General features: G+C 38.7%; 1 protein-coding gene across 5 annotated transcripts in view; it reads left to right on the forward strand.

Annotated features, from left to right (window-relative positions):
* ST6GALNAC3 (ST6 N-acetylgalactosaminide alpha-2,6-sialyltransferase 3) overlaps positions 1 to 23,054 on the forward strand; it is a 540,386-nt gene that overhangs the window by 417,929 nt on the left and 99,403 nt on the right. The window contains exon 4 of one of the 5 annotated variants that reach the window (XM_045477897.1): positions 8,896 to 9,384. The exons of the other annotated variants lie outside the window; for them this stretch is intronic. Coding sequence (XP_045333853.1) covers positions 8,896 to 8,953 — 58 coding nt within the window. The 3' untranslated portion in view covers positions 8,954 to 9,384. Of the gene's footprint in view, positions 1 to 8,895; positions 9,385 to 23,054 lie in introns of those variants that run through there. 5 annotated transcript variants of the gene reach the window in all.

Here is a 23,054-nt window from a genome sequence, read left to right on the forward strand (position 1 = left end):
TGGGTGTGGCGGGGTCAAGCACCACATCCTCCCCACAAGCCACTTCCGAGCCTGGAGCCAAAGGGGGGGACACAAGGCCGTGTTTCTCCACCTGTGACTCAATTATTAGAGAAAGATAGCTTGCTCAGAACCCCCAGCAGTCTCCCCTCACATCTCGTTGGCCATAGCCGTGTCACGTGGTCACCCTATTCCAGGGACTGCATCCACATTTTTGAGATCACGGGTCCTCTTCCTGATACCTAAGGAAAAATCAGAGCCCCATTAGCAAATAACAAAAGGTAATGGTCTTCAGGGAAATGACCAACAAGGTGTGCCACATTCTTTGATCCTCTCAAAATAAGTTTTTGGGGTATTTTTTAAAAATTTTATTTATTTTTGAGAGACAGAGAGTGAGAGGGGGAAGGGCAGAGAGAGAGGGAGACACAGAATCCGAAGCAGGATCCAGGCTCTGAGCTGTCAGCACACAGCCGAGTGCAGGGCTCAAACTCACGAACTGTGAGATTATGACCTGAGCAGAAGTTGGACGCTTAAACAAACTGAGCCACTTAGGCACCCCATTTTTTGAGGTATTATTATTGCCATTTGTATTAGTTTGCTAAGACTGCCATAACAAATTACCACAAAGTAGGTAGCTCATGCAACAGCAATGTATTGCCTCCCAGCTCTGGAGGCCAGCAGTCAGCAGTCAGAAATCCAGGTGTTGAGGGTTAGCTCCTTCTGAGGGCTGTGGGCCTCTCTCCTTGGCTTATAGGTGGCTGTCTTCACATCATCCTCCATCTATGGGTGTCTCTGTGTCCAAATTTCCCCTTTTTATAAGGATACCAGTTACATCGTATCAGGGCCCACCCTAATGACCTCATTTAAATTTGATTACCCCTGTAAAGACTCTGTCTCTAAGTAAGGTCACACTCTGAGGTATTAGAAGTTAGGATTTCAATATATGAATTTTAGGAGGGCACAATTTAGCCCATAACATCATTGTGCAGAAAAAACTGACGATTGTAGTGATTAGATAACTTTTCTAAAACAACCAAATCTCCAAGTCTAGGTCTGTTTTATGACAGACTTGTGTTCTTCCCACCATAACACAAGACAACAAAAGCTAATGTATGAAAAATAGGGTGAGTAAACAATATCATAATATTTCTAATATGTGTGACTGCATGTATAGGGATATGTGAAAAAATACACATGCAGCTAAAACATTTGAATCGGTATCTCAGTGTAGATATAGTTTAAATTATAACTGTAGATCAGATAACATGTAAGAGAACATAAAAGTTAAATGTGCCTTAAACTCTGTACACAAAAATAAGTAAAGTCAGTGAAAGAATTCAAGGAAGTGGGGCAGAAAGAATAACTAGCCCACCAAGCACTATCACAAAGCAGGATTATTCAAGGGCAAAGCCATTCAGTGATGCCTTAATTACATCTGTAAAGACCCTTATTTCATATAAGGTCACAATCTGAGGTTCCAGGTGGGCATATTTTAGGAGGACACAATTCAACCCACTACAGTATTGAATCAATATCTCAAGTAATAAATGAATGAATACTCGATGTGGCTTCAGTATTTAGTATGAACAGTTATGCATTCATAGCTACATGAAAGTAGCCAATCTTTAAAAGTACACAGAAATGTAAATGCAATAGGTCATAAAATAAAGATCCTAATCTTATCAAGAAAAAAAGAAAGAAATGTAAATGCAGGTAAAACATTCACAAAACATAGAAAACACAATAATGGATGCTCAGAGAACATTTAGAGGGTATTTTGGCCCTTCACTGTTTGGAGCCTTAGGTTTGAAAGAACCTAATGTAATTTATGGTCCAGTGGCATAAGAGATTATATTACAATGAGATTTTACTATTTCTGGAGTTACGTTATTTGCTATTTGAACTTCACTAAAGTATAAAGTGATACTATCTATTAGTTTGATACTAATTAATACTCTCCAGTTATTTCAAAAAGACTTATACTGTAGAGAGATGTTCTGATGTGTGAAGCATTTTAGTAGGAGCATACCCACTGCCATTTTTTTCCTAGCTTATTTAATGATGGCCCTCTTCAAGAACAGAGGGCTTCGAAGCCTCTAGTCCTTCTCTCCCATGTTGTAATTAAGCATATGAAACAACATGGCCAGTGAGGAAGTGAGTATCTTTACAGCAATGTCGTACTCAACAGAAAACAATTCTCTATTCTGAAATGTGGCTAAATACTTTCCAGTACCTAGTAGAAGTGTTATTTTCAGTGGTGATGTGCTAATTAGCATATTTAGGCAAGAAACGGGCAGCCAAAACTTCCTTGAAAAACTTGGGGTGAAATGTCAGATAACATTTAGACATGTAATCACACCAGAGTTTGTCCTACATCATCAATTACTGACAGCACAGGGAGTGGTTGTTCTTATTAACAGATCCATGTAAAACCTAGACTGGGCCACAAATGGGCAAGACTCAGCCTAATTTGAGAATCTTATTTCCAAAAAGGCAAGGACTTCAATACATTTAAATGTAGAGTCATCTGTACATCCTTGGAGAAGCAAGCTAATCCCTCTGGCTATGCATCGCTTGGGATACAGTACTGCACATTAAAACCACTAAAAAGAGAGCTCAGAATGGTGGAGGGACTTAGGCTTCACTACCATGAATCTTCCACCTTTGCTAATCTTAACAATCAGAAATAATTTGAAAGTAGACATGTGGAACAGCCAGTGCAGGGGGGGGAAGCAGAGCCACTTAATTTCAGTGCCAGGCACAGTGTTGATTTGACCGTTTGTACTTGTCAATAGCTGCTGAGGCCAACCTCCTTATTTAACGGCAGACGAGAAAATGAAATATGTTCAGCTCCTACCTTGAGACATAATCATTATTTAATAATGCGCTGTATATGAAACATGGGTTTTATTTGACACATCATATGCTAATAAACTCCAGAGTGTTGCTGAGCCCTTGGAAATGGAGCATGTGAAATCAGGATGGTCTTCTGCTTACATTAGGTAGAACCCTGCACAGTGTTGAATCTGGGGACTCTTGCTAATCTTTTATTAGCTGATGTACACCCCTAGGGGAGAGGTCAGCTACTTCTACCACTGAAATATGACAGAAGTTCAACAGTAGTAGAGTACTACTGCACTCACATGGAATAAAGAATGAAGACTCTTGTGGCAGTAAGAAAGGAGTCTGGGCCCATCCCAGGCAAAATTGAGAAGTAAGTGAAAGATCCCTTACACCAAAACATCATCTTTCTTTAAATGGTCCCTTTCTTTCTTTCAGTGACACATGTACACAGATTTTCCTTGCTCGGGGGCTTTCCTTGACTCTGCGCATCTTTCCAGGGCTGAGGTTACCAAAACAGCAAAACCCTCCCTAAATTATGTCACATGCCCCAGACCTTCCCAACACATTCTTTAAAAAAACATTATTGAGCAACTATTGTGTTTGACTCTATATTGGGGGACATATGTAGGATAATACTAATATGCTTTTCTTTCCTGAACATTTATAGTTCAAGGAGGACTTCAGTGTCTTATTCCAAAAGAGAGACCAATAATGGGGATTTTAGGTCCAAGGCAGGTGGCTTAGCTAGTGAAAAGAGGAGGCTGCAGACAATCTGGCTAAGGAGGCTTGGATTAGGGGACAGCAGTCATATCATGTCATAAAGGCAATTAGCTGTCATCCCTCTGGGGAAAGCAGATCCTGGAGAAATGACTAGACGTCAGGAGAAGTAGATATATATGAATGTTGGTATAGTAGAGTAGAGCCTTGGAGCATGCATAGAAGAGAACAGAAATTAATATCTAAGGTGAATGTTCCTTTGGAAATAATGAAAAATGACATGCTGTTGGGCCCTGGCAGGATTTTTCAGAAAGACGCAAGCAGGATTAAGCAAATGTCTTTGCTATTCATTCTTTGACAAACAAAACGACGCCTGAAATTCTGGGCAGTCCAGTGCTGTGTCTCTCAAGGGCAGCTGCTGGGTTTGATCCTGTCAGTCCCAAGTAAAGAGGAGGTGAGCCTGGAGGGAGAGGTGGCTGGAGGAGAGAATATGGGTTAGTCAAACCATGGCACAGCTCAGGAAATAACTTGGTGGGAAATATTCATTCCAATTCTTTTCATTTTTTAAACAGCTTTATCAAAATGTAATTCACATGGCATATAATTTGCTCACTTAAGTGCACAATTCAATGGCTTTAGTATGTTCGGAGTTGTACAGTCATCACTGTAATTAATTTTAGTACATTTTCATCATCCCAAAATGAAACTCCATTCCACTTAGCTGTTACCCCTCAGTCCCCTAGCCCCCACTAGCCCTGAGAAACCACTAATATGCCTTCTGTCTTTATGGATTTACTTTTTTGTATATTCCATATAAATGGAATCATACAGGGACACCTGGGTGGCTCAGTTGGTTAAGCATCTGACTCTTGATCTTGGCTCAGGTCATGATCTCATGGTTCGTGAGTTTGAGCCCTGCATCGGGCTATGCACTGTCAGTGCAGAGCCTGCTTGGGATTCTCTCCCTCTCTCTCTGTCCCTCCCCTGCTCGCTCACTCTCTCTCTCTCTCTCAGAATAAATCAATAAACTTAGAAAAATTTTTTAAAAATGGAATCATACAATTTGTGGTTCTTTGTGATTGGCTTCTTTTACTTGGCATAATGTTTTCAAGCATCATCTGTGTTATACCAAGTATCAGCACTTCATTCCTTTTTGTGGCTGAATAATATTCCATGATGTGGATATATCATATTTTACTTATCCATTCATCCATCAATAAACATTTGGATTGTTTCCACTTTTTGACTTATGAATAATGCTGCTGTGAACATTCATATACAAATTTTTGTGTTGACATAGAAGTTTTCATTTCTCTTGGGTACATACCTAAGAGTGGAATTTCTGGGTCGTACGTGAATGGTATATTTAAACTTTTGAGGAAACATTAGGACCATTTATCAAAGCAGCTGCAACAGTTTTACTTTCCAGCCATCAGTATGTGAAGGTTCCAATTTCTCCACATCCTTACCAATTCTTTCTATTATCTGTCACTTTTAGTGTAGCCATTCCTGTGGGTATGAAGTGGTATCTCATTGTGGTTTTGATTTGGATTTTCCTCATGGCTAATAATATTGAGCATCTTCTCATGTGCCTCTCACTTCTTTATCTTGACTAGCTAACTTGCCTTAAGTAGATTTGGCCTAGCACAATGCAGTCATGATGGCAGAATGGTTTCAACACTCTAATGTCTGTGAATAAAATGGCCCGTAGACCGTCTACAGAAAGACTTAGAAAGGCTGCATCATGTTTGAAGTTGATCACCTGGGTCCTAGCATTGCTGAAGCATGACATCTAGATGTCTCAGCAATGTGCTGCTGAGAAAGGCATCCAGAAGAGGCTCTAGAAAGGAGAGTGAGGGAGGGAGGAGGGCTTCATAGCAGGCATCAGCTGGCAGCTAAGCCAGAACTCACATTTCTAGGTGAACACCAGGTAGCATATATCCCCTGATCTCCTTTCTCCTCGTTTTATACTCTGAAATTTTACAGATTTTGGAACACAGTGCCATTTTTACATTAATGATAAGTTGACACCATTTTCAGATGGTGTCTGAGACATCTCATTTAAGAACAAGTAGGAGGGGCGCCTGGGTGGCGCAGTCGGTTAAGCGTCCGACTTCAGCCAGGTCACGATCTCGCGGTCCGTGAGTTCGAGCCCCGCGTCGGGCTCTGGGCTGATGGCTCAGAGCCTGGAGCCTGTTTCCGATTCTGTGTCTCCCTCTCTCTCTGCCCCCCCCCCCCGTTCATGCTCTGTCTCTCTCTGTCCCAAAAATAAATAAACGTTGAAAAAAAAAATTAAAAAAAAAAAAGAACAAGTAGGAAAGTTTTTTGGTCATATAAAAAATGTACTGAAATTGGCAGGACAAGCCAGATGGTGAGTGTGGAGTGTCAACTTACTAGGAATTTAAGAGCTTGTCATTTTTAAGCTTATTAAGAAATGGGAACGGGATTATTTATTCTGGAAAGACCAACACAGTTATTCTTCACTTGTTACTATAGTTATGAAATTATTTGAATGCTGGTGGTCTAAAAAAATATCTTTTATCACTGAATGCAGCCTAAGGTGGTGGGGGGGGGGGGCGGAAACAGCAAACAAATGAGTGAACACAAAATTGAAGATGAAGAAAAGATGAGAATAATTCCTAGCCAATATGCATTCAAAAAATAGTTCAGAAAATATTGCAGGAATTCAGAGAACTGGCTTGGGTCAAATTGACTTTTATATTAAGAATAGATGGAAATTCAAGGGGCACCTGGGTGGCTCAGTCAGTTGGGTGGCCAACTTTGGCTCAGGTCATTATCTCACAGTTCAAGAGTTCAAGCCTTGCATCAGGCTCTGTGCTGACAGCTCAGAGCCTGGAACCTGCTTGGATTCTGTGTCTGCCTCTCTCTCTGTCCCTGCCTGCTCATGCTCTGTCTCTCTCTTGCTCTCAAAAAAATAAACATTAAAAAAAATTTTTTTTTAAAGAATCGATGGAAATTTATAATATTGGGATTGTTTGGGATGATACTACAGGAATATCTTGGCTAGAATCATGAAAAAATGAGGATCCATTCTTAATCTGACACTTTAAAATGTAAGAGCAGGGGCGCCTGGGTGGCGCAGTCGGTTGAGCGTCCAACTTCAGCCAGGTCACGATCTCGCGGTCCGGGAGTTCGAGCCCTGCGTCGGGCTCTGGGCTGATGGCTCAGAGCCTGGAGCCTGTTTCCGATTCTGTGTCTCCCTCTCTCTCTGCCCCTCCCCCGTTCATGCTCTGTCTCTCTCTGTCCCAAAAATAAATAAACGTTGGAAAAAAAAATTAAAAAAAAATAAAATAAAATAAAATAAAATGTAAGAGCAGTTCTTGAGATACTGGAACTACATCAAAGGGAACAAATAAACTGATTTGTAAATTGTACCGATGAGATTTAAGGGAATGTATTAGTTTCCCATTGCTCGTGTAACAAATCACCACAGACTTAGTGGCTTAAAACAACATAAATTTATTTTCTTGCAGTTCTGGAGGTACAAGTCAACTCCTAACTCTCTTGTCTCCTTTTTCTTTTTTATAAAGATCCTTGTAATTACATTGGGACTAAATAATCCAGGATAATCTCTCCAACTCAAGATCCTTAATTTAATTACAATTGCAAAGTCCCTTTTGCCATGTAGGGTAACATATTCACAGGTTTCAGGGCTTAGGATGTAGACATCTGTAAGACCAATATTCTACCTATCACAAGGAAGGAAGGATTTTCCCAACCTTTTGAATATCAGCCTGAATGTGGTGGAGAGTGTATTTCTTTTGTGAGGGCCAAGCCTGACTCTCCAGAGCACAGTTAAAACATGGTGGGCAGTCCTGATATGCCATCTGCTGCTAATGGAATCATAGGATTGGATGGCATAGATTTAACCCATGGCAAGTGAGGAGCTCTGGACAGGAACTTTAGAATGGGTGGTCTTAGTGAATTCAATTTACCTACATTTGGAGATATGATTTTGAGCTAAAAATAGTCTGTGTAGGCATGGGTTTTGATTCCTACCCTTCATCAAAAATACCTTGAGGACCTTTTGCAAGGTAATATGCTGGGTGCTGGGGAAGGTAATGCAAATGAGACACAGACCCTGCAGGTTAGCAGCCTGCTGCAGAGCACATATAATCTCAAGATATGTCATGATAAGAACAGTAGAGTGAGCCATGGGACTGGAAAGAGGGGCGCTAAAGAAAGGATGGTCCAAGAATTGGGAGTAGAAAGTGTGAAGAAGTACAGAGAAACTAGGGGATCCAACAATAATAATACCAAATAGTTGTGTGGCATTTACTATATGTCTTTCGCTGGTCTACAGCCTCTGTATATATGAACTCAATCCTCAGAACTCAACTCTGGTAAGTTGACTTCCCAGGTGTAGTTTCTCAAACACATCTCCACTTCCCATACCTATTGCTACCACTCTAGTTCAGGACATAAGGTCTTTCTCCTAACTAACGTCTTTGCCCTCTTTCTTATCCTACACACAGTGATCCATTTATAAAATAAATCTAACCCTGCAACTTCAACCCCTTCAAATCCTGCCCAGAATAAAACATGAATTCCTTAACTCTCCATTCTAAACCCTGGAGAGTCTGAACTTGATCCTCCTCATTGACCTCACCTCCACCCTCTCTTTCCCTATTCCCTCTTACCATTGGCAATCCAGAAAGAGTGGATTCTGTCCACTGCAGGCAGCTGTGCTCTTTCACACCATGGACCTACCCTCCATACCTCTTTCCCCCACGTAAACCCTGCTGTTGTTCAAGTCTCACCTTCAATGCCTGCTCCCCCTCAGGACTTCTTTGTCAGTCCCCTCCATCCTCACCTGTGTATGGTGCCCCTTTCCTTGTCTCCCATGTGCCCTGAACACAGCTCTGGCATTTATGCCTCTGCTCTCCCCAGTAGACTTGAAGTTTCTTTAGAGCAAGAACATAGAATTTGCATCTTCCCCTCTTCAGCCCTTGGCCAGTACTTGGCACATAAATGCCATTTGGCCTATGTTTGTTAAATTCCGCTAAACTGAGCAGAAAGCCATGTCCCCTTACTGTGACTGTGCCTTTTTGGCATTCAGAGAGTGGCGGTACAATCGTGGGTGATTTGAGGACACTTAAAAATGGAAAGGGCTCCACATCGAAGGCCTCTTGAATGTAGTGAAAATGAATATCAAAATCAATATGCCGTTCAGTTTAGGAATATGAATAAATGATTTCAATTGAATTGAATTTTCCTCTCAACATTAAGTGGTGGAACAAAATGAATTATTAGATAACATATTTGAAGTAATAGCTCTCTCCTGACTTCCACAATTTGTTTTTACTTCTCTTACAGACCTGTATACTCTGTGTCATGGCGGTCCGAGAACTGTTTATCTCCCTTAACCTCCTAAAGGGCAGAGACCGCGTCTTAGGCTCCAAATTTGGAATTATTTCCTGGCGTTAGTCTCTTCTTTCCTCTGTGCTGACATAACATCGTTTCTTTTTCTTCAAATGATTGTTTTTACACGGAAAACCTCACACTTGTATGTTGTTATGATTTTTGTAGGGGAGGGGTTTAATAATATGGAAAATGGAATTAAAATTGTCAAAGATTGCCTCCATTCCTCCTTCAAATCCACACTGCCTCCCCTAGGTAAACTCTAGTAAGAGTCTAGTGCTTTACCTGTGGACATACGTACACATGCACACACCCTGGCTTACGTAGTGTTTGTTCTTTCTGCTGCTGCTGCTTCTTAGATGGAATTATGCTGTCAGCATTAATCTGCCATTTGGGTTGTTTTTTAAGTGGTATCTAACAATATGTTGTAGATATATCTATATACAGATACACACATACATACACATCTAAATGTGCATATACAGGTATGTACATATATGCACTTTCTTTTTTCATTGTTTGCTCTAATGGATTTATGGATTTTCCTTTTTGTTTTTGTTTGTTGCTTAAACTATTTGAGTTGGGTTTCAATAACTGGCAATTGAAAAAAAAATCCTATTTTTTTTCCTTTTGTTACTGAATATATGTGACTTTTGGATAAAGGCAAGATTTTTATTAGGAGAGATTCCTAGATGTTTGGTCAGGGAGTATGTGCATTTTATATTTTGATAGCTACACACTGACAGATTGCTTCCAAAAGGGCTGTGACTGGATAGTATCTGAGCTTACTCTTCACCACATTTTCAAAAATACTATCACTGTTTTTTACATTGACAAATGGGCAAAATATGACATATTCTTAGTTTAATTTTTATTCTCATACTAGTGAGACTGATGAATTTTGCATAAGTTTCCTAGCCACATGTATTTCTTTTCTAATGGTCCTTTGTTCAGGTTTCTATTGGCTTATTTGTCTTTATAATTTTTTTGAAAGAACTCTGTATAAAATGAATAATAAACAATAACTGTATGTTATGCATGTTATAGGTATCTTCTCCTAGTTATCTTTTCATTTTGTTTATCATAGCCTTTCAATATAGAAGTTTAAAAATATATATATAATAAAATTAGTTTTTTCTTTGTTTTTTTCTAAGTCCTTTTATCGCTTTTTTTAAGTTTGATATCTGCTGAGACAGATCCCAGTTAATTATGATTCAATTTCAAAGATCTATTTGAGATTCTTGAACATTTTGTTGTTCTGTATAAACTAACGTATCGCTTTTTCTATACCCTTCAACCCTTTGTCATTTGTTTGTTTTGTAGGAGAATCCCGCATTTTGATCTTCAAGTTCATTATTCAGTTTTCAACTATTCTGATTTATTAGGTGTATGGTAATTCTGTTTTTAATTTCCAAGAATTCTGCTCATTTATTTTTCAGAGAAGCTAGTTGCTTTTATCATAGATAATATATATATATTTTAATATTTATGACATTTTTAAAAAAATATCTATGTATATAATATACACTTTTTTTTCTTGCTTCTGTTAACTTCTGTTTTCTTAGTGGTTACTTTTGTTTCTTGACTCAGTGACTGTTTTTTTCATGCTGTAGTTCCTCAAATGTTTAGTGTTTCATGCATGTTTGCTCATATTTGTATCTGAGGACCTTGATTGAAAAGTATTGATAGTGACATCTTATTTACTTAGCACAAATGAGAATTCCTATTGACCTAGCAGCAAATACAGGCTCTAATAACAGGAGCCTTAGTTCCAGGGACTGGACAAGACAAGAGAGACCCATAACTAGATGGGCTTCTGATTAAAGATAGTTCATAACCTCTTGTCTTGGCACAGAAGACCATAAGTTACCAAAGGTGCTTCTCCAAATTCCCACTTTATAAAGCTATACTTACAGCTTAATCCTAGAAGCAAACATTGAAATTGGCTGCTCCAAGAGCAGAGGATTGGCATAACAGACACACACACACAGAGATAAAAATTACCTCACCAACCACCCATACTCTACTACGTACAACCTTTATTACTATTCATTTGTGGTTAGTTGGGATTCTTCTGGAAAAATCACTGATTTTGGAGGCTTTTTTATGTCTTTGGCTTATAGCAGAAACCTGCTAATTTTTTTATATTGGATGCATTCATATTTATCATTGTTATGTCCTCATGGTAGACTAGCACCTTATTATGATATCACCTTGTTTATCTCTAGTAATCCTTTTCCCTTAAACTTATTTTGGCTGATATCAGTACAGTGACACCAGTTTTCTTTGTTTAGTATTTACATGGTACATGGCACCTCATTACTGTTGTAAGCACATATAACTTTTTAAAACCTAGGCTTAATAAATTGATCTTTTATTTTGGACTATTTTGTCCATTTATAGTTAATGGATATTGGGGTTTATATCCACCATTTTATTGTGTGTTTACTATTTGGCCCATTTGTTTTTGGCTTTTTTTGACCTTTGCTTTTTTGCATCCTCTTGCATTAATAAAGTGATTTTGTCATTCAATTTTTTCTATCACCTTATCAGTTTTACATTTTTAAACAAATGTTTAATGATTAGGAAATCATAATATTTGTAATGACTATTACGGCCTAATATAAAAGATGATTTTTTTACCTCTTCCATAGTAATGAGACAACCTTAGAAAACTTTAACTTTATTTACCCCTTTGTATTATTGTTGTCATGCATTTTAATTCTGCATATATTTAAAATTCCCTAGATATAACCATCTACATTCAGTTATATTTGTCTACTTATTTATTTTTGTATTACTATGGATTTTTTTCTCCATTTCTCTATTTTCCTCTATGACCATATTCCTTTGGCTTAAGCAGCTTCCTTTAATATTCTCTTTAGTGCATCTTGCTGACAATGAATTGTCTTAATTTTTTTCTGGAAATGTTTTTATCTCCCCTTTATTTTTGAGGTACATTTTCTTTGGAAGTAGAATGTTAGGTTGATAGTAATTTTGAGCACTTTTAAGTTATTTTTTCATTGTCTTCTGGCTTACACCATTTCTACTGAGTAGTCACCAATTTTCTAATTGGGGTTCCTTTGAAGATTGTGTCTTTTCCCCCACTCTGGTTGCTTTTTTTTATACTTTAACATTTTTACTAGCATCTGTATTCACAAATTTAGTTGCCTTTATATTCACTAGTTCTATTTTTAATTTAATTTACTTTTTTAAATTTACATTCAAATTAGTTATCATATAGTGCAACAATGATTTCAGGAGTAGATTCCTTAATTCCCCTTACCCATTTAGCCCATCCCCCTTCCCACAACCCCTCCAGTAACACCTGTCAGAAACGCTAACATTAACAACTCTGGTTGCTTTTAATATTTATTTATTTGTCTCTTTTAAAATCAGTTTTTCTACGATGTGCCTTACTGGTTTTTTAAAATACTTATTTTGTTTGTAGTTTGCTGAGCATTTTGAATTTGAGAATTAATGTTTTTCTTCAGGTTGGAGTGTTTTTTGCCACTATCTCTTCAAATATCGTTTCTTTTCCAATTCTTTACTCTCTTTCTGGTGTATCCACTACATATATGTTATACTGTTTCTCTTTTGCTTTACTCTTGCCCTCTACACATTCTTTTATCTCCCTGTGCTTCCTTTTGGATCGTTTCAGTTGTCTTCAGGTTCACTAATTTTGTACACAACTCTGTCCAGTTTGGTGTTATATGCATTAATTTAAATTTTACTTTAATATAGAACACTTTTTATTTCTGGAATCCCCATCTAATTCTTTGTGCAGATTTTTGGGTGGCTTTGCATTATGTCAATTCTGCTAGGCTAAACTACATTTCAAGAGTGCTCTTCCTTACATGTTTTAAGTTCAAACAATCCACAAGAGACATTATATGTGAGATTCGGAAGGTAGAAATAAAGCAGCAGCCATATTGATTTACACCTGGCATGTCATGAAGTAACAGCAGATGCTGTTGCATCACACACACATTGTCACTGATCTGTTGGTTCATCTCATTGGTGTTAGGCAGCAGCTAGGTCTTCAGCTACTCTTCCTATTCCTGCTTCTCTGACTCTTCAGCCAGATGTATTTTCAACTGTGATGAAGGGTGAGAACTTCTTGTGCATGACAATTGCCATCTAAATTAGAGGCAGTGGAAGGCTAGCATGGTTTTTAGTCCATCTTCCTGTGTTCCGGTTGATTCTTTTGGATTCCAGTTTATTCTCACTGTCCTGAATTGCATATCTTTTTTCCCCAAAATATTTAACGTTTTAGACAGGAAGCTCCGGTACAAAACAAAGACATCCATCATTCAATGAATTTTTAACCAGCTGTGTAAAGATACAAGTCACAGTTGTGTAAAGACAAATCCCTATAATGAACCATATATATATATATATATATATATATATATATATACACACACATATATATATATTCATATATATACACATATATGTTCATATATATGCACATATATATTGCAATGTTTATATGTATATAGAATGTAAATATGACTGGCTCAGATTCTAAGTACCTGATAAAAACTCCAACACGTCATCGTTGATTTTCATATCAACCAGTTTTTGATAGTCTGTATCTTATAACACTAATGTCTGTGTCACCTATGAATCTCTTTCTGTTGCCTATTTTTTTTCCTCTTGGTTTTTAGACACATGACCCTGTCTCTTGTCATGCCTAGAACGATTTTAATAAGTGAAACACACTGAATGTAGATATCAAAGAAACCCCAGATATTATGACCTTGCATCAAAAAAGGATTATCCTTTACTCTGCTAGGGGGGTAGAGTTAAAAGCTATCTTAAGTCGTTTAGAAAGGGCCAGTTTTAGGCTGGATTGAAGTTTTTATTAAATTAAATTAGATTAAACTAAAACTGAGTTTATATCTGATTTCCCTGTCTCTAGTCCAGAGGCTTCCATTGCTTCCAATGAAGAGCTTGCTCTATTCACTAGATCCATTTACCCTAGCCAGTCTTTGTCATCTCAGCATCAGGAGACTACAGAATTTTCCACTTCACAGAGTTTGTAGCTTAGTTCTTAAGCCTCCTATTTTGTACACCTTCAGAATTTGGCACATATTTTGAGGGAGAGAGGATCAGGTCTCTCTTGAAGCTCCTCGAGTATCCAATTTTATAACTCCATCTCATCTAAGATGAGAATATCTATTGGTTTCTGTATCCTCAACAATGGCCCTCTGCCCAGTGAAAACCCATAAACCCATTTTCCCAGTCTATTCAGGCAAGAATCAGCACAAGCTTCCTGGGATAGTGCAGCTGAAGATCATTATTACACCTTTCTAAGAGTCTCCCCTTGCCATGCTTTTAACCTCTCCAGACTTCATTATTTCTGCAGCTGTGTATATCTTTAAACAGAGGATTTTTGTGTTTATTTTGCTTTTTTTTAAATAACTCTTCTCAGTAGATGACTTGGTCTACTAAAAACTACCTTTAGCTACGTGAAAGAGAAATTCCTGTCAATCTATTCTTCTCTTCTTTATGTCTTCCCAAATTCCTATCAGTATATTGCTCAATTAGGACATCTGGTTTTCTTGTCTTATCATGGCTTTTATAATGGTTTGTAATAAAGCCGTAAAGTAATTTCAGAGGGAAGACAGGTTTACATGTGCCTTCAGTAAGCCATCTTGAACTAGAAGTCCCATAACATTTTGAACTTTCTGCCCTATATTATAGTTATTTGATTACATCTATCTCTATTAAGATATTATAAATTTCTTAAAGGTAAAGACATATATTATTCATGTTCATACTTGGCATAATAGCATGTGTAATCACAGATAGTAGATGCTCATCATTTACTTCTTAAATCATGAAATAAGTGAATAAATGACCTCTTGATGTTCATGGTCTGCTTTTATTGGTATCTTTCACATTATGAACTGTATTGCCTTTAAAAATATTTTAAAAACTGTATATAATATTAGAGGCAAATATTTTGTTTCTTTACAGAGCCTGGTATAGTCTATGCCCTTAAACAAAACTTAAACAATAATAAAAACAATTTTTCCTCCAGCTTCTGGGATTTCTCAAAGAGAATTCTTTAAATATGAAGAACTTTAATCACCTAGTCCCTTTAGATTTTATAGTAGTTCAAAAAATATACTTTTAAAATTCCTGATATATATGTCAGTTCTCTCCTAACACTTCTTTCCCTTTAGAAAAGAAAAAAAAATCACATGAAAAGGGAAATTGAAGAGAAATGTTACCTAACACATAAAAAGTCACACTTTTCAAAGATTATATTTCCATTTCTACATAATGTACTCTCATTATGAAATCATCAGTGCATTTTTTAGTCATAAACAAGACACTGAAAAGAAAATGAATAGCACTGGAAATGGCTTTCTGGAAAGTGACATCTATTCCAACAACCTCAGAAAAAAAATGAACCTTCTGAAATATTAATTGATCATAATGAGGAGGCCAAACTTTAGATAAACAGAGGAGCCAGGGAATATTTCCCACAGGCTCGCAGCTTGTTGATAAGGCACCTATGAACACTGGCTTTGAATTTAAATTTAAAAGTAAATAAAAATAGATCAGACTATCAGACTGTCAACTTAAAAACTTCAATTGGGAATGCCATGCTTCTGTTCCTTTGCAATTCAAACACAGAGTAGGAAGAAACATAATTGTGCTAGAAAATAAAATTGCCATGATTCCTGGCCATCAGAAAGGCCTTTCAAAAAGAACCGCCTCTGCTTTCTTCCCTAACTTAGAAATGAGTTACAGATATAGGTCATCCCGGGAGCCAATGAACAAATGCCCAGTTATTTTGGCAGTATTCCAACTCTGTCGAGAGAACCTTAATCTAATGTCTTCTTTATAACAGGTACAGGAGACAGGGCCACTACCTACAAAGTTCCAATCCCAGTTAGTCTTCATATTCTAGAATTCTCCTTTGACATTACACCTGAGTATTTCATTTTCCATTGGACCACTATTTATATAACTTGTTTGCAAGGAACCAAACAATTTATTCAGCCCAATTCCTTCAAACACCAGACTTTCATTACCAGAGGTTTCACATGGACAGCTTTCCAGAAAGGGCCTAATATGCAATGGAGTTAAATATGGAAGACCGTCGAATTCCAAGCTCAAGAGTAAATGCCAAAAACAGTGACAGGTTCCGTATCTGTGCAGTGCTTCAGAGTATCCAGAAAGAGAGGCCTAACATTTCTTCATCTTCACCTACATTGTGTTCTGAAGTTGCTGCCACTGTATTTGGAACAGCATAAACTTAGAGCAGCAAAGGCTCATCTTAGCCCTTCCTTTGTGTGTCTTTCCATAATAATAGAGCTTCCCTTTTTCTCCAGCATGTAACCTGTCCCTGTGGTTCACAATCTTCCCCACTTTTCTCAGGGGATTAGTGGGCACACAACGTCCTTTCCCAGCAGTGTTTATCAAGCAGTGAGCTCTAGAACCAAACCTATTTAGGATATGGTCTTAGAAACCTAAATACCTGTGGATACAACTTCAGGTAGTTTCATACCTAGAGAGTGGGCTGTAGCCCTTTCCAAATATTCATGCATGAAGCTCATTAGTAATTTTCCTCTCTTAGTAACTGAAGATAAATCCTTTAATTTGAAGTGGCCTTAACACTAATGAGCCATGTCATTATTCTGGAATCCTTTAAGTTGTTTTTTCCCCCCATTGTCTAAGTGAGGTAGAAATTAAAGACAGCCCCCATTAGCTCTCTATATTTTCTGAAGCATCTGCTCCTACTTACAAATTGATCCATCCTAAATATTTATTTGTCTGTAAATGTCATGGAGTCAACACTTTGCTTTAGACACTTTTTCCCCCAATCACAAAATTTCTTTTAAAAGTTCCGTCAATAACATCATTTGCAATTTAAATGCTTTAAAAATATGATCCTTCCTGCTGTGTTTTTGAATACTTCCTTCATATTTAATTGCTATAGACACTTTAGTTCCTAATTAAACTTTATTGTTTATGATGTTGCAGTCATTAATAGACATTATATGGGGGCGGGGAAATGGCTAGTTCTAGTAAATTCTCTGGCTGCTAATTCTAGTCTGAACCTTAATACTTTCCAAAGCAACAATGAACTCACAGGGCTGAGAGGAGGATGGGTAGAAAGTGAGACACAAAGCAAGTACATAGTTCATGTTTTTGAGGATTTACTAGACATTCTGGAAGACAAGCTTGAATTGGACTTGAATTGAATTGGACTTCCTGATTTGTAGGGGAGATTAGCTTAGAAATAGCATCTCAAACACTTGAAAGACGAATATCCTCATTTTTTAAGGCTCCTTTCTCCAGCACATCCCTAGGTTTTGCACTGGTGACAGCGAGGAGCATATATTGCACACACAATGCTTGCCTCATCCTCAGAGCCTTAAATGACTTTTATTGTGAGAGAATGGAGACACTTGATGAATCTGATGGGTTTTGGTCATGGAAAGATTTGCTATGAACCATTGCACCAAGGTTGAAATGCCCAAGAGGCTGACAAGCTTATTGCCCATTTCGGAGATTAAATAGTTTTGGAAAAATTTTCTCCCCTGGCAGTTGTAATTGTGTCTGTGAAATAAGTGTTCATTCTGCTTGAGCACCGTGGTTTAAATGCTTCCTTCTATATTTTCCCCCAGTGGATTGATTCTAAAAAGGTCTGTTCAGATTTCCCTGTACCAATGCAAATTAACCCATGAACTCGATAACACATCCTCCTAACCCCCCACATCCTTGCCATGTCCCATGCTAATGGGTAATCAGAGACACTGCCAAGTCCCTTTATCATGGATTATCTTTGAAGCTGTTCGAAGGCAGGGAAAGGGGGCTGAAAAATCTTCCAGGTTAATGATGTGGTTATAGGAAGTGGACAAAAGGTGCTATCAGTAACCTTGGAAGTCTTCAGCTGCCAGAGGAGCACTCATGAGTAAATAAAGTGGTCTTTATTTACTGGGACTTCCAAAGCATGTGGGAGGCCCTCAATTTCCCCCAAATAAAATAAGGTGAGGGTAGCATCTCAAGAAGACGGAAGAGTATACAAGCATAAAAAAAAAAAACACAGGTTCATCATAGACAAATCATCTAACTATTCCCTGACTTTGCCCGGGGTCAACATTGCATATTAGTCTACTAACTGTTGGAAAGTATCTGACCTTTTGAGTGATTTGGAATGTTTCTGTTTCCAGCCTGGGTGGATAAAGATCATTATGTTTTAACACAGACCACAACATATTCCTCTTCCACAGACAATCAACACCTAGAATTCTTAGGTGTACCATTTTAAAGAAGCCTCAAAATCATACCTCAAAATTGAGTGTGAGAATATCCAAGAAACCTGGAGGCGGTTAATAATATTTATTTCTGTGCATTCACTATATCCCTGGGACTGTGCTAAGTCTGTGAGTGATTATTGTATTTAATCCTATAACAATTCTGTAAAGTAGTTTCTAGTACTATCCTGTGGAAACTGATCCTCAGAGAGATTAAGCAACTTGTCTGAGGGCACAGAGTTAGTAATTAGTTCAATCAATTTGAACCCAGGTATTCCCGATCCTAGAATGTGAGCTCAGATTATAAACCTATTGTGCCTTCCCTTTAATCCTCAATACCTTGAGAAAGGAGGATGAGCTGATGCCAGAAATAAGATGACTTTAACTAATTAGAAATGTCTACTATATGAGGACCTGGATGGGGCGGGTCTGGTTTTTGTGCCATTGTTTTCATCGAGATGGCTTCTCACTAATTTTGAAAGTATTTTTTGTGGTTCCAGAACATCCTAGGGTGGTGTTTTTAGCCCTATTACCTTGTTCAGGTACGTTTCTGTCTCTACTTTCATGAACTGTCAGTGCTGACCAGCATCCATGCCTGAGAGGAAGTGGGTGTAGTTCCAATATATGAGTGAAATGTTCAGATGACTGTTGGGATTAGCTCAGCATCACATCCAAACCTGGAACCAGTTGTTGACTGAGTGACAAAACAACATGAAAGAATCTATGCTGAATATGGCCCGAGTCATACTAGATGTTGACATTAGGCGGATCCTTTTTTGAGAAAAGCAGAAATTAGAATGGACAACAGAACTTGGAATATAAGTATTAAAAGGTCATGAAAATTTACAGTTAAAGGCACATCTTATTCAAAGGAAATGAATAAGGTCAAATAAGGTCAAATAAGATAAGGTCAAATGATTGGTGTATAGGCATTTGAACTTGAAGAAGCAGGTTGATGGCTGTTTTCTTAGATTTTAACGAATCAGAAGTGAGTAATTATTGTATGGATTTTTGTATGTTGTAAGTTCATGTGTCAAGGGCAAACCTCTACAAAATCAGAGGATGTTCCTTTTACTTTCACTGCCTACAAGTTTCTGTCATTCTTGGCGGCGTGTGTTTCCTTGCTTGGTTTATCCAATTCTTTTCCTCCTTCCCTAGTCCACCAAGTATTTAGATAGCAGAAGGTAGGGCGATCAGAGGCAGGTGCAGAAACCTTCCCTGTCTCACTTGGATTTTGTAGGGCTTAATGAACTAACATATTCTAAAGTGATTTTAAAAGGTGAAGTGCTATAAGTGTCAAGCATGATTAACTAGCAGCCAAGTTATTAGGCACCTGAATATTATGCATCTTTTCTGAATTTTAGAAAAATGGATGTGCATATGCATTTTCAAAGTCACTATTATTTAAATGATCTTCAGGCACTCAAATAAAAGTCTAGCCCAATTCTAATTATCTCTACTTTTCTTATACCAGTCATGTAGACCCTCAGAGTGGCATACTTACGCAACTGTGAGTAAGACAGATACAATTACCGATCTTGTGGAGTTTTCAGTGCAGCAGAGGAAAAACACACAGGATAATGCAAAATGGTAGTTGCCTTTCAACCTACACCTCATACTTCTAGCACAGGAGTTATTGAGGCCTAGTGTTTGGGAGTGTGAACTCTGGCCCAGACTCCCTGGGTCCAAACCCTCACTCCACTGCTAGCTAACTGACTTTGGGAAGCTGTTTTACCTCTCTTTGCATTAGTTTATTTATGTAAAAACTGAAACAATAATAGTACCTATTTCATAGATATAAGGTGCTTGGAAAAGCAGTTCCAAACATGCAACAATTGCTTCTTCTTTTTTAATCTTTTTCGATGTTTATTTATTTTTGAGAGAGAGAGAGCAGAGCAGAGCATGAGACACAGAATCCGAAGCAGGCTCCAGGCTCTGAGCTGTCAGCACAGTGCCTGATGTGGGGCTTGAACTCACAAGCAGAGAGATCATGACCTGAGCCGAAGTCGGACCCTTAACCAACTGAGCCACCCAGACGCCCCAGCTGGGGCCCAACTTCTTAAATGTTGGCTATTATCATTTTAATTGTCATTAATATGACTCAAGCAGTTTCCACCCTTGGATAGAGAAATAATAAATAGAATTGGTGGTTATTTTCCCAGGACTCATATGACATTTGGCAGCTTACAAGGCCATTTACTTATAATATTAACCAATGGTTGTTTGGCAGTTGCTGTTTGCCTGGATCCTCACAACTTGGTGAGTTCGCTTAGCAGAGTGGTAGCTTTTATTTTTGCCTTATCTGTTCAGCAGGACTTGAAACCCCTTGTAATAATTCACTCTAGCCACTACCTTTTACCCCACGTACAAAATGGGGATGACCCTGTGCCTGGTCAGTCACAGACTTCTCATCCTGAGGGAAGCATTTGAACCAGCATGGCTGATCTGAGGCCTCCCTTGGAATACAGGAGACAGATTTGATTTGAACTTGAAGAAAAAAACAGCTTTGCTTCTGGGTTCATGACTCTAGAAGAATGTGAAATTAGGGTTACAAGTGGCCAAGTTCATTCAAGCGAAGAAGATATGGCTGCAATAGGAGAGAATGAAGCCAAGCAGAGCAGGGCTGAGCTGTGAGTCTCGATTGTAGCATTTGAGGCCCAGATCCCATCCTTTGGTTTGGTCAGATAACCCAGTATTCCTCTCAGCCATATAAGCTAAAAAAAACTTGTTTTGTGTGTTCCCTTAAAATAATTTGAATTGGTTCATCTTTTGTGACTTAAAGGATTCTCGTAAGACAAATACTATAATCCACCCATTTTATGGGTAAGGGAATTGAGGCTCAGAGAGGTTAGGTGTCTTGCTCATGAAAATCACAGTACCAGTGGTTTTCAGAGCCAGAACTTCATGTCCTATTGAATGACCCCAAATGCTATATGCCAGTAAAGACAGCAAGGCCTCACAAGGATCTTGGAGAGGAAGCTGGTTATTAATGAAAGGGGCAGAGAAATTTCAAGGCACCATCCGATCATGGCTATCCACATAGGTAATTCATTCACTGGTTCATCAAACACTTGCTCAGTCACTAACAAACAACCTAAGACAAGCTGTCTAGATAGAGGACATGAGTGATCGCAGGTACCCCTGGCTCTCCTGGGTACCCGTCTGCTCTCAGCTACTGCTGGCCCGACAAGGGGTGAGAAGCCACAGAGCCAGCCTACCTGTGTTTTCCAAGTTGCTATTCCAGTGAATGTGATGTATGCGGTACATGTCCAACACTTGGGCCTCTCAGAAAATTGATTATGGATCTTGCCTCTTCCTTAAAAAGCAGGCTTTTGTTTTTATTAGCATGTGTAAATACAGAATAACTTCTGAATGCAAATATGGATGACATTTTATTTTTCTGACATGTTTGGAAGCAGCCTGGGGCAGGGTGGCAGTGAATCAGTAAACCTCATGGGTACACTGCACTGGGAATTCATCAAATGTGCACACAACTAATGGGCTGATGCCATATGTTCCATAATAGCATGTTTGCTAACATGGGACTGGGCTGCCCGATTGTATGACAAAGCTGCCATGTCAGTTTCTTGATGTATAGAAACAGGCTCTGCTAGCCAGATGTAGAAATCTAGCAAGGTCATTTGAGGAGTAATTTCCATTTTGTGTGCTTCTTTTCCCCCTCATTGACTGTAAGAGAATGTGATGTGCCTCATTACAATGTGATTCCAGGTGCATAACACAATAATGACCTTTATGCCAAAGACTGAAGTTCATGTAATTGATAAGATAGACTCCCATTTGGTGATGTTGGAAGCCATTAGCCAGAGGCAGAAACCGTGTTAACTTCTTGACATAGGAGGTCACAGGTCAAGGTCAAGACCCAGGCTGCAGCCATTTCTGGACTCAGAAAAAAGAGGAAAGCAGTGCTGCCTGGCAGCCTCTGTGAGAGGTAGAGATGTCCCAGAGCCTGTGGAAAGTGAAGGGAAGGCTTGGGGATCAAGATGGGAACTGAAGAAGGAGTAGCAGATCTCCATGGAGATGCGCCTGGGTGGTGGGCTTGCCCATGCGGGAGTGCTGTGATAGCCATCCCCTCCCTTTCTCCTTTCAGGTTCTTACTGATTTCCTCTGCTTTGCATCTGACCCAAAATTATAGTGTCTCTATAGAGGCATTGCTTCTTTTTCTCTCCTGAATCCAAGATTGGTGGTGCTCAAGTGGGAAATTAAAGATTTGTTACAGAGTCTTTAGAATAACTTGGGAAAGTTAGGATTCCATTTTCCCCCACCCAGGGAACTGGTTTCCTGCCAAAGTCATGTGTGGCTTCTGCCCTTTATTGAAAATAGCCAAACAAATCAAGTCCTTCACTGGGTGATTATGGCTATTGCATCAGCTGTCATTTTGTTAAACACACATTTACAAATACATTTGTTCTTTATTGTTTTTTGTAAGTTTATTTATTGAGAGAGAGAGAGAGAGAGAGAGGGAGAGAGAGCATAAGTCGGGGTGGGGCAGAGAGAGAGAGGGAGAGAGAGAGTACCCCAAGCGAGCTCACGACCTGAGCCAAAGTCAAGAGTTGGATGCTTAACTGACTGAGCCACCCAGGCGCCCCTCCAAATGCATTTGAATACCCAAAGCTGCTCCGGACCTCAAGCCCCATCCCAATTGTGTGCAGCTTTATCAGAGTCACTCATGGCCAGCTTCTGCTCTTGATCTTTTTCCTGTTTCACTCTGAGGGAGGACACGGTGTCTCATATCTTCACAAACTACAGGAGCCCAAACCTAATGTAAAAAAGCAAGCAATGAAAAGGGAAAGTAAAAAGTCACGTGTTATC

Source organism: Leopardus geoffroyi, chromosome C1 (assembly GCF_018350155.1).
Source record: "Leopardus geoffroyi isolate Oge1 chromosome C1, O.geoffroyi_Oge1_pat1.0, whole genome shotgun sequence".
Classification (NCBI taxonomy): Eukaryota; Metazoa; Chordata; class Mammalia; order Carnivora; family Felidae; genus Leopardus; species Leopardus geoffroyi.